This window comes from Poecilia mexicana, unplaced genomic scaffold (assembly GCF_051168715.1).
Source record: "Poecilia mexicana isolate PSO_F unplaced genomic scaffold, ASM5116871v1 scaffold_2, whole genome shotgun sequence".
Classification (NCBI taxonomy): Eukaryota; Metazoa; Chordata; class Actinopteri; order Cyprinodontiformes; family Poeciliidae; genus Poecilia; species Poecilia mexicana.
This window is the reverse complement of record NW_028263371.1, coordinates 58,293,337-58,317,058: the sequence shown is the minus strand read 5'-3', so window position 1 is coordinate 58,317,058 and position 23,722 is coordinate 58,293,337. Positions and strand designations below refer to the sequence as shown.

At 40.9% G+C, this 23,722-nt stretch overlaps 1 protein-coding gene across 2 annotated transcripts in view; it reads left to right on the top strand.

Annotated features, from left to right (window-relative positions):
- Positions 1-23,722, top strand: part of lama5 (laminin, alpha 5) — an 88,863-nt gene that overhangs the window by 45,563 nt on the left and 19,578 nt on the right. Inside the window, exons 22-56 of one of the 2 annotated variants that reach the window (XM_088003682.1) lie at positions 195-351; positions 2,739-2,868; positions 3,395-3,537; positions 3,803-3,906; positions 4,037-4,190; positions 4,795-4,958; positions 6,067-6,175; positions 6,715-6,812; positions 8,330-8,546; positions 8,629-8,755; positions 9,504-9,643; positions 9,932-10,047; positions 10,118-10,329; positions 11,121-11,322; positions 12,196-12,340; positions 12,451-12,591; positions 13,728-13,889; positions 13,966-14,073; positions 14,156-14,239; positions 14,778-15,008; positions 15,149-15,262; positions 15,336-15,466; positions 15,553-15,633; positions 15,718-15,932; positions 16,622-16,722; positions 17,337-17,520; positions 17,996-18,136; positions 18,234-18,385; positions 19,348-19,458; positions 19,752-19,863; positions 19,945-20,115; positions 20,693-20,889; positions 20,963-21,079; positions 22,109-22,263; positions 22,367-22,496. In XM_088003682.1, coding sequence (XP_087859808.1) covers positions 195-351; positions 2,739-2,868; positions 3,395-3,537; positions 3,803-3,906; positions 4,037-4,190; positions 4,795-4,958; positions 6,067-6,175; positions 6,715-6,812; positions 8,330-8,546; positions 8,629-8,755; positions 9,504-9,643; positions 9,932-10,047; positions 10,118-10,329; positions 11,121-11,322; positions 12,196-12,340; positions 12,451-12,591; positions 13,728-13,889; positions 13,966-14,073; positions 14,156-14,239; positions 14,778-15,008; positions 15,149-15,262; positions 15,336-15,466; positions 15,553-15,633; positions 15,718-15,932; positions 16,622-16,722; positions 17,337-17,520; positions 17,996-18,136; positions 18,234-18,385; positions 19,348-19,458; positions 19,752-19,863; positions 19,945-20,115; positions 20,693-20,889; positions 20,963-21,079; positions 22,109-22,263; positions 22,367-22,496 — 5,056 coding nt within the window. Of the gene's footprint in view, positions 1-194; positions 352-1,415; positions 1,555-2,738; positions 2,869-3,394; positions 3,538-3,802; positions 3,907-4,036; positions 4,191-4,794; positions 4,959-6,066; positions 6,176-6,714; positions 6,813-8,329; positions 8,547-8,628; positions 8,756-9,503; positions 9,644-9,931; positions 10,048-10,117; positions 10,330-11,120; positions 11,323-12,195; positions 12,341-12,450; positions 12,592-13,727; positions 13,890-13,965; positions 14,074-14,155; positions 14,240-14,777; positions 15,009-15,148; positions 15,263-15,335; positions 15,467-15,552; positions 15,634-15,717; positions 15,933-16,621; positions 16,723-17,336; positions 17,521-17,995; positions 18,137-18,233; positions 18,386-19,347; positions 19,459-19,751; positions 19,864-19,944; positions 20,116-20,692; positions 20,890-20,962; positions 21,080-22,108; positions 22,264-22,366; positions 22,497-23,722 lie in introns of both variants that reach the window. The other variant, XM_088003683.1, reaches the window with a different exon arrangement.

Below are 23,722 nucleotides of genomic sequence, written 5' to 3'. Positions count from 1 at the left end.
ATCTGAAATGTCCATTTTGTACATAAAAGTAAAGGAAGCAGGGATTTGCTACTAATTGGCTACATAACAAGTGGAAGACGAAGTCAGGAAAAAGATTTAATTCAAACATGATAAAAAGAGGGAGGTAGGTCAGTTCTGTAACGGTAACTTTCAGCACGTCTTCATGGTGGTTTGGTTGTCTTGTTTGCCTGCAGGCCTCGTCTGCATCATTACTTCCCGGATCTGCACCATCTGAAGTTTGAGATAGAGGAGGGAGCCATGCTGGACGGCCGGCCGGTGAGATTCGGTTACAACCTCCTGGAGTTCCCAGACTTCAGCTGGAGAGGTTACGCTCAGATGTCCCAGATCCAGGTAGGGTCAGCCTTCAACGTACCTGCAGAATAATGACTTTGTCTTATATGTAGAGATATGTGATGACTGTGGCCCGTCTTTCTTTGCTTTCTTTCATGAATGAACAATGTTGGACATTTCTCTTTGGTAAAATCAGACGGTGAAAAATATTTCATTAGTGGTTTCTTCTGAATCGAGCCTGATGATCATCAATTGTCCATTAACACCTTTCTGGAGGGCAAAAGTTAAAAAGTAAGCCTGTCAAGAAAACAAATTTTGCTGGACAATAAATTGTCCCAGAATTTATTGTGATGAATGACAATATTGTTGTTTTGAGACCGTTTTCAAGTAACACATGACATAATAATGCAAGAACACAAAGATGGATAAACTTAAATCCCAATGAACATTTAACACTGAGACTGGAAGACATTTAAATATCCAAAATAAACAAACAAAAAACAGAAACGACAAATAAAATGGACAGAAATTGTCTTTCATCAGAAGAGAAAGTTCAGACCAAAACACCAAACTGAAGAGTTTTGTCATCCAGTTTTTGGTAGAAAAAGAGACAGAAGAATGGAAAAGACTGAGTTTGTATTAATTTACATGCGATCACCAAAGAGAAATGTGCTGATTGAAATAAAGGATGTTTGGTATTAAAGGTGATGGTATTAAACTTTGCTTTTGGTCAGTGTTGGTTATTTCTCTGTGAATTTTTCCTCTCTCCTCTGTTATTTTTTGTCCTCTCTCTCTCTCTCTCTCTCTCTCTCTGTCTCCCTCTCTCTGTCTCTCTCTCTCCCTCTCTCTCTCTCCTTCTCTCCCTCTCTCTCTCTCTCTCTCTCTCCCTCTCTCTCTCTCTCTCTCTCTGCCTCTCTCTCTCTCTGTCTCTGTCTCTCTCCCTCTCTCTCTCTCTGTCTCTCCCTCTCGCTCCTTCTCTCTCTCTGTCTCTCCCTCTCGCTCCTTCTCTCTCTCTCTCTCTCTCTCTCTCTCTCTCGGGTCTTTTTGCTCTCTAACTTTTGGCTCCTCTGTTTTCTGTGTTGTCCCGTCTTCTCTTCTTTCCTGGTTCTCCGTTTCCTTGGCAGTCCAGAGTTTTGGTGTCGGTGTTTGTCACCTCTCCGGACCTTTTCTGTGTGGTGCTTCGCTATAGCAACAGGGCCGGTTCTGCTGTTTGGGGCAGAGTGACGGTCATAGAGGACGGCAGGAGTTATTACTGTGGTAACTGTGAGTGATAACGAGGGAAAAATGCATTTTTCTGTCTTTTTATTCACTTAATATATTTGGAAAAGGAGGTGATGGATCTGAACCTCCTCTTTAAATGTTTCCAAGCTCATTTATTCATCTGGACTTTGAGTTTATGCCCAGATGAATTCAAACTTTACTGGTGGACCAAAAATGTATTAAATGTAGTTTGAGAGGTTTATCTTCCTGCTTAACAACAAACACATTTTATTTTACAAAATTTGTTTATCATTAAAGATCCAAAACATAAAAATGGCTTCGGATTGTCGACTTTTTAAAAATAAAACAATTTCCACATTTTTGGGGTCATTAATTGTTTTCTACCAATATTTTTACCATCTTGACTTTTGGTCAGGGGCCAAATAAAATCATTTCAGGGGCCACAAATGGGACCCGGGCCACCTTTTGGACACCCCTGACTTAAACACTTTAACAAACATTTTAACAAACACTCAACGACCAGATAACTTGAAGTTCTTGTCTCCAGATATGCAACCAGAAATTAAAATATTAATCTCATCCCAATCATAACTTTAATAATTATTCTTCCCAGGGCAAACAGTGGAAACAACCTGAACCCTGATGTATTTGTTTGTTGCAGAGATCGGCTCATTTAAACACCTGCTGATGATGATCCGTCAGAGTTGGTGTGTCGGTTGCGTTTTTATTTTAAACCTAACCGAAACATGGGATTCTGCAGCACATCTACATGTTAGGTTTGTCATAGTCAAGCTAGCATAACTGACCTACTTCCCTCTCCCTCGCCATTTTTAGTTTAATTTAGAAAAATTAAACTGTTTTATTTTATACATCACACATACATTTAAGGTTATGTTGACAACCTGACAGCTAAAAACAATGCTAGTCATAATCAGCTAGCAGCTCTGGGATGTAGATGTCACATTGCGACGTGTTTATAATGTTCTTGCAGAATCAAAAAGCGGTAACTGTAGTGAGACTAGTGGAGATACATCATCATTCCTGTCTGTCTTTCCCGCCTGTCCTGTCAGACGAAGGTCGCTTGTTTGCAGCTAATGCAAACTTCTTGGTGGTGATTTCTCTTTCTGTCTGTAGCTCCGTATATTTTCCTCTTCAGGGCCACAGATCAGTAGATTTGTCAGCAGTGTCAGACTTACATATTTTCTTTCTCACCTCGGACCCGGTAGACTGCGGTGAAGCTCCAGGTTTATGTGAGCGAGGCAGACGTCTATCTGACTCGATTCATCCTCAGATATGTCAATTCTGAGGGAGTCACCTCCAGCGGTAAAATAACAGCCTATCAGGCCAACCGCAGAGGTACGTCCCACCCAACACTGCAAAAACACGCAATCCAACCAAGGATTTTTGGTCTGGCTTCTACTGCAAATATCGTAGAGCACTTCAAATGAGACAAAACTAACTTAAAAGTAAATTTTCAGGAAGAAATGGGAGCTTAATATTGATTAATATTGATTAAAAAAAAGTTATTGTCTCATTGGCAGATTATTTCATATATAGCAAGATATTCTTCCCAGGTTATAAGTGAAATATTTTGCCAATGAAGCAAAAACTTTTTCATCAATATTTTAGGAATTATTTACTTAAACTCCTATTTCCTGCTGAAAATGTACTTTTAAGTTATTTTTGTCTTATTTCCAGTGTACTAAGATATTATCACTTGACCAAACTTGCTTGGTAAGATTTTGTGTTTTGCAGTGAAATCAGCAGATTATCAGTTCCGTCTCTTCCTGAGTTCCTCCAACACTTCACTGATTTTTAGTTTAAGTTTCTGTTGGAAAGATTAGGAAACTGAAGCAGTTTTTTCTGACGTTTGGGTTTTTAGGTTCGGAACAGTCCAAACAAATCGTCTTTGCTCCGAGTGTCCAGCCGACCTTCGTCAACGTTCCCCAGAACAGCTTTGTGGAGCCGTTCGTCCTGAACCCAGGAACCTGGACCGTCGTCATCGAAGCCGAGGGAATCTTACTGGTAACAGAAACACCTGCAGCGTTGGCGTGTCGTCTGAAGCCTCTGGGCTTATTGAAGTTTATTGAAGTTAATAATAATAATGATAAAAGTTATATTTTCACAGAAGTATTTCTATTTGTAGGATTTTGACTGGATGCAGTGACAGACTAATAATCCTTTTATCATTACTTTCATTGATCCTACAAAATGCACCACTGAATATTTCAATGATATTTTGTTCTTATTGTCAAACTAACTGAGTTTTTTATTATAATTTGTCTTCCAGGACTACCTGGTGTTGCTGCCCAGCGCCTACTACGAAGCTCCCATCCTCCAGATCAGAGTTACTGAGCCCTGCACATACAGCTCTGTGCCTGAAAACAGCCAGAAGTAAATATTATTATTTGATTTTTCTAAGAATTTTGTTCAGGCAACCTTAATTTTAACATCTATAAAATATTAAAATGACAGATTTTCTGTTCAAAGCTCATTATCATCTCTTTTAAATACATCTGTCCAGCTGTCTGCTGTACAAGTACCTGTCTCTGGACTCTTTCCCCTCCATCTCCGGAAACGACGCCAGCTGTCGCCATGACAACCACCTGCCGCGGCCGTGCCCCACCGAGAGGGTCACGCCGCGTCACCCCGACATGGCCGTCTGCAGCGGGCTGGATGTAAGGCGACCGCTGGAATATCCGATTATTTCACATGTTTTACGAGTAATTAAGTCATTAAAGCTTCAGAATGTAACGTTTATTAAAAAAAAGAAAGTTCTTTACATGTTAAAATTATCATTACGTAGATAATCTGTGAAATTATGTAGATAACTGCAGAAATTCACCACTCAGTCAGAAACAACCAATCAGAGCCGGGAGGCGGGTCTTAGCGCTGTCAATCACTCTCGTGCTCACCTCCTCCACTTTGCTCATTGCTAAGCTATGGCTGGTTCACCACAACACAGCCTGCAACCAATGCTAAGCTAGTTAGCATAGCGAGCAGATAAAAGGTTTCCCTGTAACGATAAGCTGTTTCTCCATTAGCACCCTTAGCAGCGAGTACATGAGGTTGATTGACAGAGCAAAGACCCTCCTCCTGGCTCCGATTGGTTGTTTTTGGCCAGGGAGGAGGTGGAGAAGATCAATCTTATCTGTCCCACAACAAACTGTCATGACATGCAGACCGTTTTAACAAAATTGGAAAAAATCCTGTTTTTGTGAAAGTTGCACACTTCAGCAGCAAAAGAGGGGAAGATGTTGTAACGGTTCGGTTCTGGTCCAGATCAGCATCGAGCTGCCGGGACGTCTGGCCTCTCCCGGAGACTACGCGCTGGTGGTTGAATACGCCAGCGAAGAAGAGCTGCCGCAAACGCTGAGCGTTGCCGTCAACTCGCCTGGAGCGCCGACGCAGCGCCACCTGGTGACGCTGCTGCACTGCAAGTTCAGGTGAATAAACACCTGTCCATCCGTCCGCCTCTCTGACCCACTTCCTGTCTATCTGGAACTGAACCACACAGGTATTTGATCTAGGGCTGAAACGATTAATCGACTGTTTGAATATCTGTGATCGATTAATCGTTAACTGAAGTATACAGACTCACAAAAAAGGCAAGTTTCTGGGGACAAAAACAGAGAGCTGCAAAACTGTACAAAAAATATTCATTTTGCTTCGAAGATGAAAAACTTTATTTTCTGTAAATTTGTCCTGAAGAACACTGTAAAAACACAAAATATTACCAAGTATTTTTGGTCTAGTTTCTAGCTCAAATGTCATATTACTTTTAAAATAAGGTAAAACTAACTTATAAGTAAGTTCAGCAAGACATAATTATTCCTTAATATTGATGAAAAAGTTCTAGTTTTACGGTCAGATTATTTCACTTATACCATGTGAAAAATTTCTTTTTTTAAGTAAAACAAGCTGCTATATTTTCCTCAAAACTTATAAATTCACTGCAAAAACACAAAATCTGACCATGTATTATTGGTCTAGCTTCTGGTGAAAATATCTTTATCACACTTGAAATAAGACAAAACTAACTTAGAAGTAACTTTTAGGCAGAAATGAGAATTTGCTTTAGGTTGATAATTCCTGAAGAAAATATTCCAAAGTTTCATTGGCAGATTATTTCACCTACAAAATGGGAGAAATCTGCCAGTAAGAATCAATATTTTCAGTATTAAGGAATTATTGACTTAAAACCAGCTCCTGTTTCTCACTGAAGTTATTTGTAAGTTAGTTTTTTCTCTTTTTTAAGTGTACCAAGATATTTGCACAAGAAACTAGACTTAAAATGAGTTGGTAAGATTTTGGTTTTTGCAGTGTTGAACTTTCTGCTTCCTTCACCTTCGACCCTGAATGTCTGAAACTGTAACTAATGAAAGTGGAGGAAATCTCTCGTCCCAAATAGAAAAATAATTTGAAGAAGCATCCTTCATGTGTCAACATGAGGATGGAAACGAACACAAACGAACGTTTTGTCTGCCAGCTCTGGTTTGTTCCCGGTCGGCGGTTCTTTCATCACGTCTTCATCTTCCTGTCTGCGTCCTGCAGCTTCCTGTGTCGAGTCGTGGCGGTCGACGAGCAGAACAGGGTGGCAGTTTTCTCTCTGGCCGCCGCCGTCGACGTCCAGCTGTCGTCGGAGCGCGCCTCCTTCTTCCTGGTGAGAATCGTTCTTCTGTCCCGTCACAAAGACGAGCCGAATCCGTTTATCATCACTGGAAGGGGAATAATTACCTGAAGAACCAAACTCTGAGCATGTCAGGCTCCCAGCAGCTAGATGGGGAGGGGTGCTGCGACTTTACATTTTCACAGTCAGAGTTGAGCAGTAAATAAGTCAAGCAGAAATGTTGATGTGCTTTGTTACAAGTGATCAAGCTTTCACTGAAGGAACGCTGATTTTAGGCAATAAAATATTTATTTAAGAAAATAATTGAATTTCATTTGCATTTCCAATAATGTATTTAAAAAATACTTAACTGGTTAAATGAATTTGGTTTAATTGATTAATCATCAGAATAAGTGATTGACATCTAAAATAATTGTTTGCTGCAGCTTTAATTACGAGATAGAGGCTTGAAATATCTTCTACACTTTCTAAAATAAGGGACAGAAAATATTAACGTTTATCACATTATTTGAATTAATTTTGCTGGACGTGTTTAAACTTTTATCTGTTCAATGTTTTTTCATTGTTTTCAGCACAAAGTGTATCTGGTGCCCAAAGACGATTTCACCATGGAGTTTGTTGAGCCTGGACTGCACTGCATCGGGACGCATGGACAGTTCTCCCCCGACAGGTAAACACAGATTACACAGGTAAACACAGATTACACAGGTAAACACAGATTACACAGGTAAACAGATTACACAAACTGAGATTATGACAACAGGTAAACACAGATTACACAAACTGAGATTATGACAACAGGTAAACACAGATTACACAGGTAAACACAGATTACACAGGTAAACAGATTACACAAACTGAGATTATGACAACAGGTAAACACAGATTACACAAACTGAGATTATGACAACAGGTAAACACAGATTACACAGGTAAACAGATTGCCCAGGTCCCCCTTGAAAATGAGATCTAGATCTCAATGGGGTTTACCTGGTTAAATAAAGGAATAAAAAAAATAAAAAAATAAAAAAACAGGTTACACAGGTAAACACATATTACACAGGTAAACACAGATTACACAAACTGAGATTATGATAACAGGTAAACACAGATTACACAGGTAAACACAGATTACACAAACTGAGATTATGACAACAGGTACACACAGATTACACAGGTAAACAGATTACACAGGTAAACACAGCTTACACAAACTGAGATTATGACAACAGGTAAACACAGATTACACAAAGTGAGATTATGACAACTGGTAAACACAGATTACACAAAGTGAGATTATGAAATATGAATTAGCAATTTTGAGAGAATCAATATTAAAATAGACGCATTTCACAAAACTGCAGTGGAAACACTTATTTTTTTGCATCATGAGTCACATGATCAGTAAAAAAAACCACAAAGACGACGACAGGAAGTAGTCTTCTCTCATGTGAGTAAAACTTTTGGATACTCTACCCACCTCTGATTGTAGCTAAATTTACTCCATAAATCTCCAAAATTTTTAGATTAATCATAAATATTCTACAAAAAACATGCTCCTAAAAAACTGAAGAAAAAATTTGTGACTTTTGAAATGTTGAAAAATTCCATTTTTTTCTAGATAATTTCTGAAATTAATTTCAAAATTTCTGTTTTCAACATTTTTAGATTTTTCAAGCACAGAAATTAAAGAAGAAATTCAAATACCTTTTTACTCTTGAGTAATTTCTTGGACGGCTACTTTTTACTTTTACTTGAGTAAAAATGTGTTAAAGTTTTTGCTGTTTTTAGTTGAGTTTAATTTTTGGATCCTCTACTCGCCCCTGATTGGTCGGGACGTTAATTAACTGAATTCACCAAAAGGTTGTTTTTCATCTGTTGTTCCTTCTGTTGTCTTGCTAAAAATAAATAAGGTTAAAATGACTTAATTTGTCAATAAATACAAAAATATAAAACAGAAACTTCAACAGAATTACTATAAAAGGCAGGAGAAATGGGAATATGTCACCGTTAATGACTTATTGCGTGAACAATCTTCTTCATGTGTGATTTTTAATGGAGACTCTGCGATCGCAAAATTAAGTTTTTTCAACATCAGCAGAATTTCGACAAAAATTCATGTGACTTTTTGACGGAAAGGCAGCTGTAGAAATGAAGGCCTCACGTTGTGATTGGTGTCTGTCGCAGCTCCTCCTGCATCCCGTCCCGCTTCCAGACGCCGTCGGACTCTCTGGTCCTGAAGGAGGGCCAGAGCTCGTCCACTGAGGACGCTCCGGTCCAGGCGTCCCCCGCCGCCGCCCCGCCGCTCGTCCCCAACCAGAGAGACGAGCCGGTCTGGATGGGAGACGTCCGGCCGCCGTTCGGAGCCGACAGCAGCTTCCACATGCGTCTGGACTCGCTGCAGGTTTGAAAGCTGCTGATTTAACCAGACGGTCATTTTACAGTTACTTCCGGTTTAAGTTTCCCGTTGCGTCTCCGTTACCCAGAATGCAGCGGTGTACTCGGCTCGCCTCCATGCTCTCGGCCGTTACGTCTTCATCCTCCATTTTCACCAGCCTCTGCATCCCACATATCCAGTCCAGGTTTACATCAACGGAGGCGTCATCTGGCAGGGTAACACTGCACTGTAAAAAATATCTCACCTTTTATTGCTTTTACAAATCAACAAAATTTCTCTTTTGACAAAAAAAAATGGCCAAAAAATCACTGTGTGAAACTGAAAACTGAATTTTTTAAAATATAACAATTGAATAACAAAGTTAGGACTGCAGCTAACTATTATTTTAGTTTTCGTATTATTGTAGAAGTACTGTGTCAGTCATTATTATTTAATTGATTAATTGGATTAAAAAAATCTATTTTATCTTTATTTTTTATTTAATCAGTTAAGCTTATTTTACGCAATATTAAAGATTCCTAAAAATGCAATTAAATAACTCGACTCCTTATTTTAAAAGGAGAAAGGAACATTTAATTTCCTTAAAATGTAATAAAATAGCATTCCTTTGGTGACTGACTTTGATTCTGTGTGTGCGTGTGTGCGTGCGTGTCTGTGGCCGTGCGTGCGTGCGTGCGTGCGTGTGTGTGTCTGCGTGTGGCCGTGTGTGTGTGCGTGTCTGTGGCCGTGCGTGCGTGCGTGCGTGTGTGTGTCTGCGTGTGGCCGTGTGTGTGTGCGTGTCTGTGGCCGTGCGTGCGTGCGTGTGTGTGTGTGTGCGTGTGGCCGTGTGTGTGTGCGTGTCTGTGGCCGTGTGTGTGTGCGTGCGTGCGTGCGTGTGTGTGTCTGCGTGTGTGTGCGTGTGGCCGTGTGTGTGTGCGTGTCTGTGGCCGTGCGTGCGTGCGTGTGTGTGTGTGTGTGTGTCAGGCCAGACCAACGCCTCGTTCTGCCCCCATGCTTACGGCTGCAGGAACGTTCTGGTTTCGGAGAACCAGATCATGCTGGATGTGACCCACCACGACGTTTTCCTCACCGTTCAGATTCCTGCAGGCAGAACTTTGTGGCTGGTGAGATTTTCCTTTCGTTTCTCAGATGATCAAATTGATTCTGTTCTTCCAAAATACGCCAAACATATGAGACTGAGCTACCCAACTCTAGTCTGAATCTGTTCCAACTCATATGATCAAATATCTTCAGAGTAGTTGCAGATTAAATTTTGGCACTTTTTGACCTCCCTAATGAAACGGTCTGTAAAATAAGACTAAAAAAAGTTACTCAGCTGAATGTAACTAGGTACTTCCTGTCCCTGTTGTCAGTAATGTGACAGAATGAATTCCCGTTTAATGTCTCGACAGGATTACGTTCTTGTGGTTCCTGAGCGGAGCTACAGCTCCAGCTACCTGAACGAAGAACCTCTGGACAAATCGTACGACTTCATCAGCAACTGTGGACAGAACAGCTTCTCTGTGAAGTCAGTGGCCCAAGCAGAGAAATGTTTTATTTTATGTCTTGCTGCTTCACTGACGTGGTTTCCGCTGCAGTCCCGCCGCTGCCTCGCCGTTCTGCCTCAGCTCGGCGGTGTCACTGTCGGCGTTTTTCAACAACGGCGCGATCCCCTGCGCGTGTCACGAGGCCGGAGCCGAGAGCGACGCCTGCGAGCCGTTCGGCGGTCAGTGCCGGTGCCGGCCCAACGTGATTGGACGGGACTGCTCCATGTGCGCCACGGGCTACTGGGGGTTTCCCAACTGCAGGCGTGAGTCGAGTTGCTGTCAGGTCCAGAATCGGTGAAAGATTATTCCTGAGTTTAATATGCAGGCTGACTTCACATGAGTGTATTTAATACAAATATTTAGAATCAAAGGCTATCATCTATTCCATTCATTTATAAAAGTTAGCTTCCAACTAAATATTTAATGTTCAAGCTAAATGTTTAGTTAAAAACTAAATATTTAGCTGTCAAACTGAATATTTAGTTTAGCTAAATATTTATTTAGTTAATTAAATATCTATCTAGTTAGCCGGCTAACTAAATATTTACTGTAGCTCCAAACTACACATTTAAATAGCAAAGAAAATATTTAATTTGAAGCTACATATTCAGCTTGCTAGGTAAATATTTTTTTGCAAACTAAATATTTATCTTCAAACTAAATAGGCTTCAAACTAAATATTTAGCAAACTAAATAGCAAACTAGTGGACGGGACTAGCAAACTAAATATTTAGCATCATTCTAAAAATGTTGTTTGCAATTTAGTTTGATTGCATACAAAATATTTAGTTTGAATATAAATATTTAGTTGGCAAGCGTAAATATTTAGTTTGGAGCTACATATTTAGCTTGCTAACAAGATTTAAATTATACAATTCAATAAGAATTGACAGTTTGCTTAGTTTTCTATGTAAATAACAAAAACAATAATTTGATGAATTATGAAAATTTGCTTCAGGTGGAAATAAATACTCAAGCATATATTCCATGTTCACGTCTGTATATTTCATTGCATTGTTCTGAAGGACATTTCCTCTGTGTCGGTTCCCTGCAGCCTGTAAGTGCGGCACGCGGCTGTGTGAGCCGGTCACCGGGGATTGCATCTGTCCGCCCCGGACTCTGCGCCCCGAGTGCATCCAGTGCGAGCCGCAGACGTTTGGCTGCCACCCGGTGGTGGGATGTGAGATCTGCAACTGCTCTCGGCCCGGCATCGTCTCTCCTGACGTCAGCTGCGACACGGACAGCGGACAGTGCAGGTAAAATTAAATCCTTCACCGTTTTTATCAGATGTACAGACTTCCATTTATGGGAAGTGGAAACAAAATGGGTTCAGGAAAAATAATCTTACCAAGTATTTTTGGAGGAGTTTATAGTGCAAATATCTTAATACACTTGAAATAAGACAAAACTAACTTATAAGCAAGAGGTAGAGACTTGTTTTAAGTTTATAATTACTTTATTCTGGCAGATTTTTTCACTTATAACAGAAAAAATGTCTTGATTTAAGAGTAAAAATCTGCCAGTATTAGTACTTTGAAAGTACTAATACTTTATCAGTATTAAGGATTTATGTATGTAATACAAGATTACACACATAAAACTTCAAAGTTCTTAAACTTTGAAGTTTAAGAACTTTGAAGTAACTTCCTTTGAAGTTACTAAAAAAAATAAAAATGTTACAATTTCTGCTTGAAAAGTCCAAAATTTTGTTAGAGAAACAGAAATTTTGAAATTAATCCCAGAAATATTCTAGAAAAAAACATTTCAAAAATTGTAATGTTTTTTGTTTTTTTGTTGTTTTTTTTGCAAGATTTAGATTTTTTTTTCTTTTTCTTTTTTGGAGAGTAAAATATTAATCAGAAATATTTCCTAAAATATTTCTGATTAATCTCAAAATTTCTGAAATTTTTAGAATTTACTCCTACCTACAATCAGACGCACTATACCCAAAATTTATACTCAAGTAAGAATAGCACTACTTCAACTTATTTTTACTCAGGTAAAATCAAAAAGTAGCTGAAAATTAAATTTTTTTCTAGAGAATTAAGGAAACCAGACAGACACACCAGCATCCAAAGAGTTTGACAGCTGAAGGATTACCTTTAAATAACAAAAATCTGTGCTTCCAGATGCAGGAACAACATCGTTGGCCGGCAGTGTGACCGCTGTGCGCCCGGTTTCTATGGTTACCCCAACTGCAGGCAGTGCGACTGCAACGAGGCGGGAACCGAGGAGGAAGTGTGCAACTCCTTCACAGGACAATGTCTCTGCAAGGTTGGAGAAACGCCCAAAACTCTCACCTCTTTTCAGGCACCGCCACCAGTTCGAGCAACTCAAAGTGTGTGTGTGTGTGTGTGTGTGTGTGTGTGTGCGTGTGTGTGTAGGAGAACGTCCAGGGCTCCCGATGCGATCAGTGCAGGATCGGTACCTTCCACCTGGACCCTACCAACCCGAAAGGATGCACCAGCTGCTTCTGCTTCGGGGCCACCGACCGCTGCCAAAGCTCGGACAAAAGACGGATAGAGGTGGAACAGATTTACGTCCTGATCCGGGATCAGCTGAATCGAGGCGTTTCTGCCAACTGACTGTCATGTAGCTAACAGGAGATGAGAAGCGGGATCCGTTTCTTCTTTCTGTCATCTTCTGTAATTAGATGTGGCGTTAAGGATTTATGAACATGGATGTGTTGAAACATGAAGACGCTGGTTTCACTCGCGCTGTTCCAGCGTTCCCCTCAGACCTGCAGCCTTCTGTCAGATGAGATTATTGATTATTCAGTTTAGTTTATTGATTATTGGCTATCCTGTTTGGCATCAACATTCCCATTTTAGAGGAACTAAGCCAGGATTGCCTTACGTCAGTCACATCCGGATAGAACTGATTCATCTTTCTCACACATCCGTAAACGTTGTAAATGGCGGCCATCTTGGTAGGCAGTTTCTCTGATAATAAATGCAAGCTTAGAACTATCTCTCGCCTCATTCCTAACGTATAAACCATATAAGTTTATTACAACTATTACTTGGTAATTTCAGAGTACTCTCCTCTCCTCTGTGTAATACTAAGATAAATATCAGTGATATGTATCGTATTACTTATCTGCTGAACTAGCAAAATTAGCTTAGCTTATGTAGCTTTTATCTGCTAGTTAAGGCGGCCATGTAGCCTACGTATTTGGTACTACATGTATTTACTCTACCAGTCACCAGAACCTTGTTATTCGCACAGAGTTTGTACGTCCTTTACAAATTGCTCAAACATTGATTGTGTCCGTTCATGGATGACAGGCCGTGAAGCTCCTCCATGTTGAATTCTTTCTTCCTGTTCACCAGGTAGTGAGGTCAGAGGCAGCTTGTCCACATCGTCTGAAATATTTTCCTTCTCCGTCTCATACGGGTCGATCCATTGTGTTCCTTTATCTTTCCACATATGTTCTTTTTGTTGGTCTTGAAGCCATGCTTTGACTGGGCTTTCCTACCAAGATGGCGCTGATCGCTGCCGGTCCAGACTTGTGGAAAGTATGAATAGATCAGGTGTTTCCAGTCTGGGAGAGTTTCCATCCTCCAACCTTTAGATGCATCTTTTCTCTGAGTCCTGGTAGACTTTGATTTGTTTCAGGTGTGTAGGTGTTGTTAAGTTTTCTCCTGGGTTATTTCTGCAGATCATGGACATGGAGGGCTGGGTGCTCCTCGGGGCAGACAGACAGGAAGTACCCGTGACGGTGTATCCTGATCAGGATCTCACAGAGGCCGACCTCAGTGATGTGCCCGATGTCTACCAGGACCTCCACTGGCACGCACCCAAGACGTACTTAGGAGACAAGGTACCAGTAGACTGTCCAGTTTAAATCAGTTGAACTAACTGGTTTTATTTTAGATTTTTACTTCTCGTTCCTCCAGGTTTCGTCTTACGGCGGTTCCCTGCGGTACCGACTTCACACCCAGACCATGAGAGGAGACGCTCTGCCTCTGCCAGCTGAAGCCTCTCGACCCGACATTATTCTCAAGGTGCGAAACACCCAACCGGGTTTGACCGCAGCATCCAAACGGCACATTAATTAATGCCTGTGTTTGTTCCTGTGGCCTGTAGGGGAACCAGATGACCCTGGTGTTTATGGAGAGAGAATACTCGGCGCCTGAAGACCCTCACCTGGGAATTGTTCACATAGTTGAGGTAAGGCCACCAAGTAAAATAAATCTAATAAATAGACAAAAACAGGACTCGCATTGTTTTTAAGATGCATTAGGCTTTATGTGGTTGTTAACCCTTTGCTCTGAATCCATGTTGAGTCGTTTAGATTTTCAATAAAAATTGTCTCAGAATGAGGAACCCCACATGCGATCCTCGTTTACTCATATTAACTTGATAACTGACAGAAGATTAAAAGATTTGAACTAATTTACATGTGAATGGGTCAATGATTGAATGCAATTTGAAGTGCATTACAGTGCCATACAGATACAGGCCATTTACCACAGAGAGCAGAGTTATTCGCTCTAGTTTTGTCTGTCAGTCAGTATGTTATAATCTACTGGACCAATGCAGCCCTGATGCTCAGTAAAGCTAATATTTTTAAACCCCTATGCTTCTGTTTCTAGGATCTAATATCCCCACAGTTCCTCCATATGTTGGGAAACTGCATCGATATGACTCTAAACCCCTTCATCATCTTCTCCTTCATCTTCTTCTTCTGTTTTTCCTGTCATTACAGGGAAGCTTCCGTCATTATCGGACTGGCAACCCTGTCTCTCGGGAGGAGTTGATGATGGTTTTGGTCAACCTGGAGTCTCTCCAAATCCGAGCCCTTCACTCTCAGTCGGCCCACTCCGTGTCGCTCCATGGTGCCGTGTTGGAGGGAGCGGCGGACCTGACCTCAGGCCGCCATGCTAACAATGTGGAAATCTGCATGTGTCCGGCCAATTACCGGGGAGACTCTTGTCAGGTGAGGAACTGGACTGGATGTCAGGAAACGATTTCTGTCCAACATAGATTGTCCAAGAAGTCTCTTTTTTTCTTGGATTCAACTCTGCAAACTTAAGCTTAAATGTTTCCTAGATGCTTGATGTTCCTTTCTGCCTGTAGAAATGTGCTCCAGGTTACTACAGAGACACCATTGGACTCTTCCTGGGAAAATGTGTTCCCTGTAACTGTAACGGACACTCGGACCAGTGTTTGGATGGATCTGGAATCTGTCTGGTGAGTTTCACTGACCTTTCTCAAAGCTTTTTGACTTTTTTAGACTCTAAACTCCACTCTCCATGCTTTCCAGAGTTGTCAGCACAATACAATTGGAGACCACTGTGAGAGCTGCAGGGGAGGGTTCCTCAGCAACAACAGCCTGGATGGACAGGCCGTGTCCTGCTCCAGTTGTCCCTGTCCGCTCAGGGCTCCATCCAACAAGTCAGCCTTCCTTTTACACTCTGAGCTGCTGTTTTTTTACTCTTACTGAGTTTTCCAGGAACTCATCCTGCTCTACCTGTGTGCAGCTTTGCAGAGGGCTGCGTGCAGAGGAGTGACAGGATGCAGTGTCTGTGCATGCACGGCTATGCTGGACCAAACTGTGAGAGGTAATCATAACTTCTCCTTAAATCAGCGGGAAAACACACATTCTGGGTTCTTTCTCGTTTGTAACTTTGTGCCCTGTTACTCAGGTGCGCCCCTGGTTTCTATGGCAACCCCATGGTTCTGGGCAGCAGGTGCCAGCCTTGCCACTGCAACGGCAACACAGACCCCAACATGCTGTTCACCGACTGTCACCCTCTGACTGGAGAATGCCTCAGCTGCATGCACAACACGGCTGGACCCCACTGCGACATCTGCGCTCCTGGTTACCATGGAGATGCGATACACGCCAAAAACTGCACCAGTGAGTTCAGCTTCAGGCTAGCATTAATCCAAAGAACTTATTTTTCTCTGGAAACAAATCATCATGCAGGACTCAGTATCTGTCTGTTTTAAAGGCTAGCTCAGTTGGTAGGGCGTGAATATTTCAATCTCTGGGTCGCATGTTGAGCTCCACGTTGGGTGCCAATTTGTTGAGAGTTGGGTGTGGAAAATCACAGAATTTGTGATTTATTATTTTTGTAAATAAAGCAGAAAGGACTCAGTATCTTCCTGCTTTACTCAGGCCTGCAGATAGGCTAGCTTAATCAGTAGAGCATGAGACTTTTAATCTCAGGGTCGCATGTTTGAGCCCCACGCTGGGCGCCAATATGTCAAGAGCTGAGCGAAGCAAATTACAAAAGGAATTACATCACAGAGGACTTGGCATCTGTCTGCTTTAATCAGGCCAACAACAGCAGAAATCTCTAAAACAAAAAACCTTTCATGCCAAACTGGCATTTTCATATTAAAGTTTGTCTTATAATGCGTGTGGGGAATTCCCCACCAGTTGGTGTAATTTTCTATCACTGCTCATGTCCGTCGATAGACGAAGCATGCTGGACTCTTACGTCTGTTTCCTATCAACCTATTTGAGTTTTGGCCAAGAGGCAGCAAAAAGTACAGCACAAAAAATTACACAGTTAAAAGAAAACGACTCCTTTTGTGATGCAGAATGCAACTGTTCTCCATGTGGAACCGAATCCTGCAACCCACACACGGGACAGTGTCGCTGTAAACCCGGAGTCACCGGACCGCTCTGTGACCGCTGCCAGGTAGGATCCAGTTTTAAGATTCTGACCATTTTCTGTGGATTTTACAGTGTAGTCTATGAATTTTAACACTTTCTGTTTCTGTTTTCTCACTAAGTTGGGTTACTTTGTTCTGATCAAGTAAAAAATGGAACCATCTTCTAAGTGATGGTGTTTAAACACAATGTCACTTTCTATCAGCGCCCATTGTTTGCCTCTGCGCTGCAAAAACACAACATCTTACCAAGTATTTTTGTCTCATTTCTTAGAGGTGACTTTTCAGTAAAATATAGGAGCTTGTTTTAAATCAATAATTCTTGGATATTGATCAAGTAAAAGTACTACGTCCACTGACAGATTCTTTCACTGATAATGTGAGAAATGTCTTATTATAAGGGAAAATAATCTGCCAGTGGAACTAGGATTTTTATTCAGTATTTGAGAATTATTGACTTAAAACAAGTTCATAATTCGTTTTGTCTGATTTCAAGTGTGATAACATGTTTGCACAAGAAATTAGACAAAAATATCTGGTAAGACGTTTTTTGTTGTGTTCCTTGTTCAAAAAACTGATGAACAAGGAAAACGTTTGCGTAACTTTCCATCCCGCCTTCATCTGGTTGTGTTGGTGTTCTAAGGACGGGTCGTTCGGCTTCAACTCGTGCTCCGGCTGTCGTCAGTGTGAGTGCGAGGCCTCGGCGGCGCTCATCCAGCCGTGTAACCCTCAGAGCGGTCAGTGCGCCTGCCAGCCTGGGGTCAACGGACCGAACTGCAGGCAGTGCGCTCCCGGACACTGGGACTATGGACCGGACGGCTGCAAGAGTGAGTGTGCCACCTGGGCTAACGTTACCGTCACACGTCACTGTTTCTGCTTTAGTTGCAGCAGCTGACTGACTCCTTGATGGGAGTGTTTTGGCTTTTTGACCATTTTATTCCACTTTATCACAAACATTGTCATATCTATGCTAGGTCCAAGGCTGCTTGGATGGAATTATTGTGCTATTAAGCTTCTGGTTCTGGTTTGCTCTGCATCCAGAACCAAACATGGAGAAGCAGCATTCAGCTTCTATGCACCACAAACAGCTGAAACTCTAAATCTAGACAAGCAGCACCTGCTTAGAGCTGCTTTTGAAACATCATAAATGAAACACTGACCAACATTTTAATGACAACACAATGTAATGCTTTAGTTGTTGATTTTTGAGTTGTTTATGATGTAAAGCACTTTTAACTGTGTTGTTGCTGAAATGTGTTTAAATTTGATTGGTTGATTGAACTGATCTGTGCGTCATTCTAGGGTGTGACTGTAACGGAGGCCGCTGTGACCCCCGGACCGGTGAGTGCCGCTGTCCAAACGGGATGACGGGCAGGCAGTGTGACGCCTGCTTGGAAAGGTACAGCGTCCCTGTGGAGGACCGGCACGGCGTGCACTGTGAAGGTGAGTAAATCACACATACCTGCGGACCGAGGATGGAAACCGGAGGGTTAATCGCTGACGGAGCGCGTCCTGTGGGCGTGTGTGTGTGGACACTCAGTGTGTGACAGCTGCGTCATCGTGCTGCTGGAAGATCTGGAGAGATTGGACGGCGACTTCAGCTCCGTGTCGCAGCAGCTGAGGAACCTCAACACCAGCTCGATGGCCTGGGCTCAGCTCGTCAGCCTCAACAAGTCCATACAGGACGTCGCTGTGAGTCGAAACGCACAAGCCAAACATTCGCTTCAAAGAGCTGCAACGTGTGTTTGGTGTGAAACACGATGATGAACTGAATGAAGATACTAAATCTAAGAAGTTGAATCAGATATTGCTACCAGACCAAACATGCATCCTGGGTAAAATGTCTCCAGACTTTGAGGGAATTGTTTTATGGCTTTTATTGTGACTGAATAAACAGAAAATTTTATTTTTCTGACATTGTTAAACTTAGAAAGCCCTCAAAATCAACTTACTTATTGGCAATTCTTTTGTTTTATCGTCTCTGTTTTTCTGTCATCATCACATCCTTGTCTTTGTAGCAGATCAGTAAGTTTTGGTTGAGAAGTTGACGCTGCTCCATCATGCAGCGCTATTAAGATGATAATTTAAGGAGCTTGTTGAGTGTTTATGTTTCAAAACAAAACTACATGCCGTGCATTTTTCATCCCACACCGGACTCTTTTTGGGTCGTTTCTCTTTCCCATTGTGGTATGGCCGCCATCTTTAATCATGTTATCATCTAACTCAGTTTAAGGATGACCAGCAGTGCCCTCTGCTGGATGGAGACCAAACTACAACACTAAAAGATGGTCTAAGCAGGCGTTATTAGTTGATCGATTGTAACTAATTTTAATCTAATCGATAATTTCGATAAATTATATCGAAATTATATTATATTATATCGATAATCGATAAATTATCGATAATCGATCATTTATCGTTAAGTCAACTCTTTGCAGCCCTTGTCTTATGAAACCTGCAGCTAAGCATGGTAGCGCATTAGTTTTTTTTAATGTTGCTGATTTTTAAATCAGTTCATAAAGGTGGGCTCTCTAATACGGTTCCCAATTAAAGGTTGGCAACATGCTCAGTGTAAGATCAACACATCTTCACCAAATGAACAGGTTTGGCTGTTTGTGTGTTTTTGGTGTTTAATTTAAATGTCTGGATTCCAGCGCGCCATCGAGAGCTACAACAACACGCTGGACGAAAGCAGGAGTCGGGCCGACATGCTGGACATGGACATCGCGACCATCAAAGCTGACATTGATGATTTGCACAGAAAGGTCAGAAACACACACATTCAAGCCTCATGTTCAGTTAATATTGCTTAAATTATAATCTTGATGATTTGGCAAATTAAAACATTTTAAGTTTAAGTTGTTTTCGTATTTTTATTGTAAGTTTCTGAGAATAAACAGCTCCACATTTCGTTTTCCTTTAGATAATAAAGTAAGATTAATCTAAAAATTTTGGCTGCAAACTTTTTTTTAGCAGAAATTTACTCTTCTTTATTTATTTGTTTTTTCTATCTACAATGGCCCTAATTCGCAGTCGTAACATTCTGTGGTGTTTTCAGGCGGGAGTAATGACAGGCCGGGTCGGTTTGCTAGATGACAGCACCTCCCACACCCACAGCAGGGCAGAAGATCTGCTGAGATTCATTAACAACATCAGCATGGACATAAACGGTGAGAGAAACACCTGTTTATCCCCAAACACGGCCGCAGACGGCACCGGACTGTTTGACGATCGTCTGCTTCTGTCTGCAGCGACGCTGCGCTTGGCAAACCAGTCCCGAAACGAAACGGAGGGCGATCAGGATGTGGAGGGGCAGGAGGCGAAGATCAGGGAGGTTCAGGCCATACTGAGGGAGATGAGGTACAGGAGCTGCGTGGGTCAGAAGAAACTGGCAGATAAGGAGAAAAACGAAACAGAGAAATGTAAGTTTATCATCTGAGCCCCTATCCACAGTTACTAAGGCTGTAACTAATGGTTATTTTTAGTAATCAATTTTTCTATCAATTATTTTGGCAATTATTCAAATTAGAAAAATTGGCACATTCTACATATTTTTCATATGTAGAATGAAAAATTCTACATATGAATCTTTTCATGTATTATTAAAAATACATGAAAAGATTCAAACAAATAATTCAAATCCTTTTTTTTTAAATAAGTTATTGCCTAAAATTCAGTAACTTATAATTGTTTTTCAGAAGTTTTGGGGAAAACATTTTTACATGGTGCAGCTGTTTCTATATTAAATCCAAAATGTGTAATATAGTTTAATGTTATAGTAGTTTAATTACTGCTCTGAATGTGCTGTTTTTTGTAGTAAATTTCCTTTTTTAGAGTCTGTATGCTCCAGGTAACGATTAATATATTACTAAAATAGTTGGCCATTTTTTCAAGAATCGATTAATTGCTATTAACTCGATTAATCGTTTCAGCTGATCATTTTGAGCTAAAATATTGTGAAAATTATGTCCAGTAAATCCCTCTGTATGTATGTGTTAGTATTGGATCGTGTTATCAAGGAGCTGGCAAACCGTCAGCAGGAAAACGTTAACTTGACGAAGGCCATCAGGGACCGTTTGCACCGCTTCACCTCTGAAATGATAAACCTGCGAGACGCTCTGAACGAAGCTGTGAACAACACTGCCAGAGCCGCAGAACTCAACAGCATCAACGAGAAAACTCTGGAGGAAAACAACGTGAGAAATCTGATAAAACAAAGACTGTGTGTGAGTGAGTGCATCTGATGTCCGCTGTCTCTGTTTCCCTCAGAGGAAGAGCGAAGACTTGTTAATGAAGCAGAAGGAAGTGAACGACACCCTAGAAATGGCTGTCGCTGATGTCACTCAAGTCAACACTGCAGTTCAGATGCTGCAGGAGTCCAAAGAGGTAAGAAGAAGTCAAAATACATAAATATTTAACGAGCTTGTAGTTTGATGCACTCTAACAGGGAGCTTCATATAATTGGCTATTTGTAGTCAAGATTCAGGAATATTATGTTCAGTGCTATAAAAACTATCAGGTTTTCCAACTCTGAAAATGTTTACATCCATTTCATTTTAGATATATTGCAGTTGTGCACAGCTAGTATTTTAAAAGTGGTTCTGAGAATTTCAGAATTGCCCCCAAAAATATCCAGTCTGTCACTAAGCCAAACTGGATACTGCCTAGAAAGTCCGGTTAATTTGGGAAGGTGTGGACGCGTAACCGGACCTAAGAAGTGAAGTCTGGTAAACCTCAGTCTCAGTTTAGTTGAAGTGAACTCTGGTGTGAGTTATGCAAACACCAAGCGGACCAGAGATCACTCCAAAAGCAGGAAGTGGACTATAATGCATGCCGTTCTGGGTAAATGCAACCAAAGCAAATGTGTTAGCCTAGCGCTAGCAGGAGATATGACTTGTGGTCTTTAACCAAAGACAAAAGAGAAGCAACCACTAAAATCTGATGCAACTCCATTTTGTTTACTTTTTGAAGTAAAAAGTTGCACTCAGTGTCATCTTCAGAGGTTTTCATGTCATTTCCTTCAGTGGTTTTTAATGCAGCGCCCCTATAGGTGAGGAGTTGAACAGGTTTTTTGATTAGTTTGGTTGGTTTGACTCTGCAGTGGAACAAATGTTGCAACTTTGGTCCCCAGTCGAACCGAGTATAGCGGACTATCAAGTGTGAAAATAACTTAAGTTTCCATCCAAGGACAGATGAAGAACTAACCACTTTAGAGAGTCATTTATTCCATTATTTAAACTTGAGTAAGTTTGTAAGTTGAGAGTATTTTTTATAACAAATAACCAGCTGGAAACCTCATTGTTCTACAACCTTAACAATGGATCGATCGTTCTTGGTTCCAAACTGCTTGTTCGTGAGTGGTTTTGAATACCTGGAGCAGACCCTAAATTTATCCCTCTAAAATGTATCTGTCAGGAATATGAACATCTGGCGGCACAGCTAGATGGCGCCAATTCGCCTTTGAAAAAGAAGGTGCAAACATTTGCTGCAACCAACACCTTAATCCCCCTTGTGGAGGAGGCAGAGAAACACGCTGAGCTGCTGAATGCCTTAGCTATGAACTTGACCAGGTAGGGATCTTCTGTGTATCCAGCTAAAACTTCCCTGTTAGACAGAGAATTGATAAATGGTTCCAATAAAACAACGTTAATCTGTGATGTGTTGCTACTACAGTTTGATTGCAGAGACCAAGAAGGATTCATCTGTGGATTTAACAAAAGCCTACAACAATGTTGTCAATAACATCACTGCAGCAGAACATGCTGCAAAAATGGCTGAGAAGGCTGCAAATGACACTCTAGAGGTACACACACACACACACACACACGCGCGCGCGCGCGCGCGCATTTGCATTTTCCTCCATGTTAGCACTTTGTTTCAACTTCATTTTAGTAACTAAATTTATGCCTAACCCTAAGATAAAACATAATTTACACCATACATCTAACCAGAAGCGTGTAGTAACTTTTTTTTTAAAGTAGTTTTACTACATCATACCTACACTTTCACCTGAAATATTGCTACTCTTGAGTAACTATTAACTATTATAACTAGTAGCTATTTATTTCACTGAATGAAGAACAAACACATTTTAACTAAAAATACAAGACACAGAAACCAACAGTTTCAACTAAATTGAGAATTCTTGCTAGTACACAAGAATTCTTTGCTGTTTTAATTATATTTTCCATCTGCTGAGCGTGTTGCGCCATTTTGAGGTTCAAAGATGCAGTAAACTCTGGAAGTACTTTGACATAGATATATTACCAAGTTTTGTATTGGAAAAAAATAGATTTTGAAATATTCGTCTGCATTAATTTATTTTGTAAATATGTTTGTGTATAGTCTTTCATTATAGCCTTTAAAATACCAGGATTAGCAATTTTTCCCCCAATGAGGTCAATTTAAAAAACAGATTTTATTACCAGTTACTCAGTACTTAAGTAGCCTTTTTACCAAATATTTTTTTTTACTCTTACTCGACTTTGGTCTTCATAAGACCCATCAGTCCTCAGATGGTGAGTAAATATACCCAAAAGGTCCTAAAAATATAGCAAAACAAGTACACACACACACATACTTGTATTTCTTTCCATATTAGGACTTCCATATTGGGAATGAACTTTCATTCATTTTAGTAACTAAATTTATACCTAACCATAACTGCACCTAAACATTTTTCACACCGTATGACTAACTCAGGGTTTCCAAAGTGCGGCCTGGGGGCGATTTACGGCCCTTGGTCTTATTTTGTTTGACCCCCAACTGCAATTCTAGACTGATACACATATGGCTACGTGCAGCACAGATGGTTGATCCAGATGGAGCCTTTTTTTGAGTAAACTCTGAAAATCAGGGTCTTCTCAAGTAGGACCCAACATTGGTCCCCATAAGACCACCCAGTCCTCTGATGGTGATTGAATATACCACAATGGTCCTAGAAATGCAGCATAACAAGTACATACACACACGCACCTATTAAAAAGCCTTTTTAAAAAGATACATGGGTTCTTTTTAAAAGTATGTAAA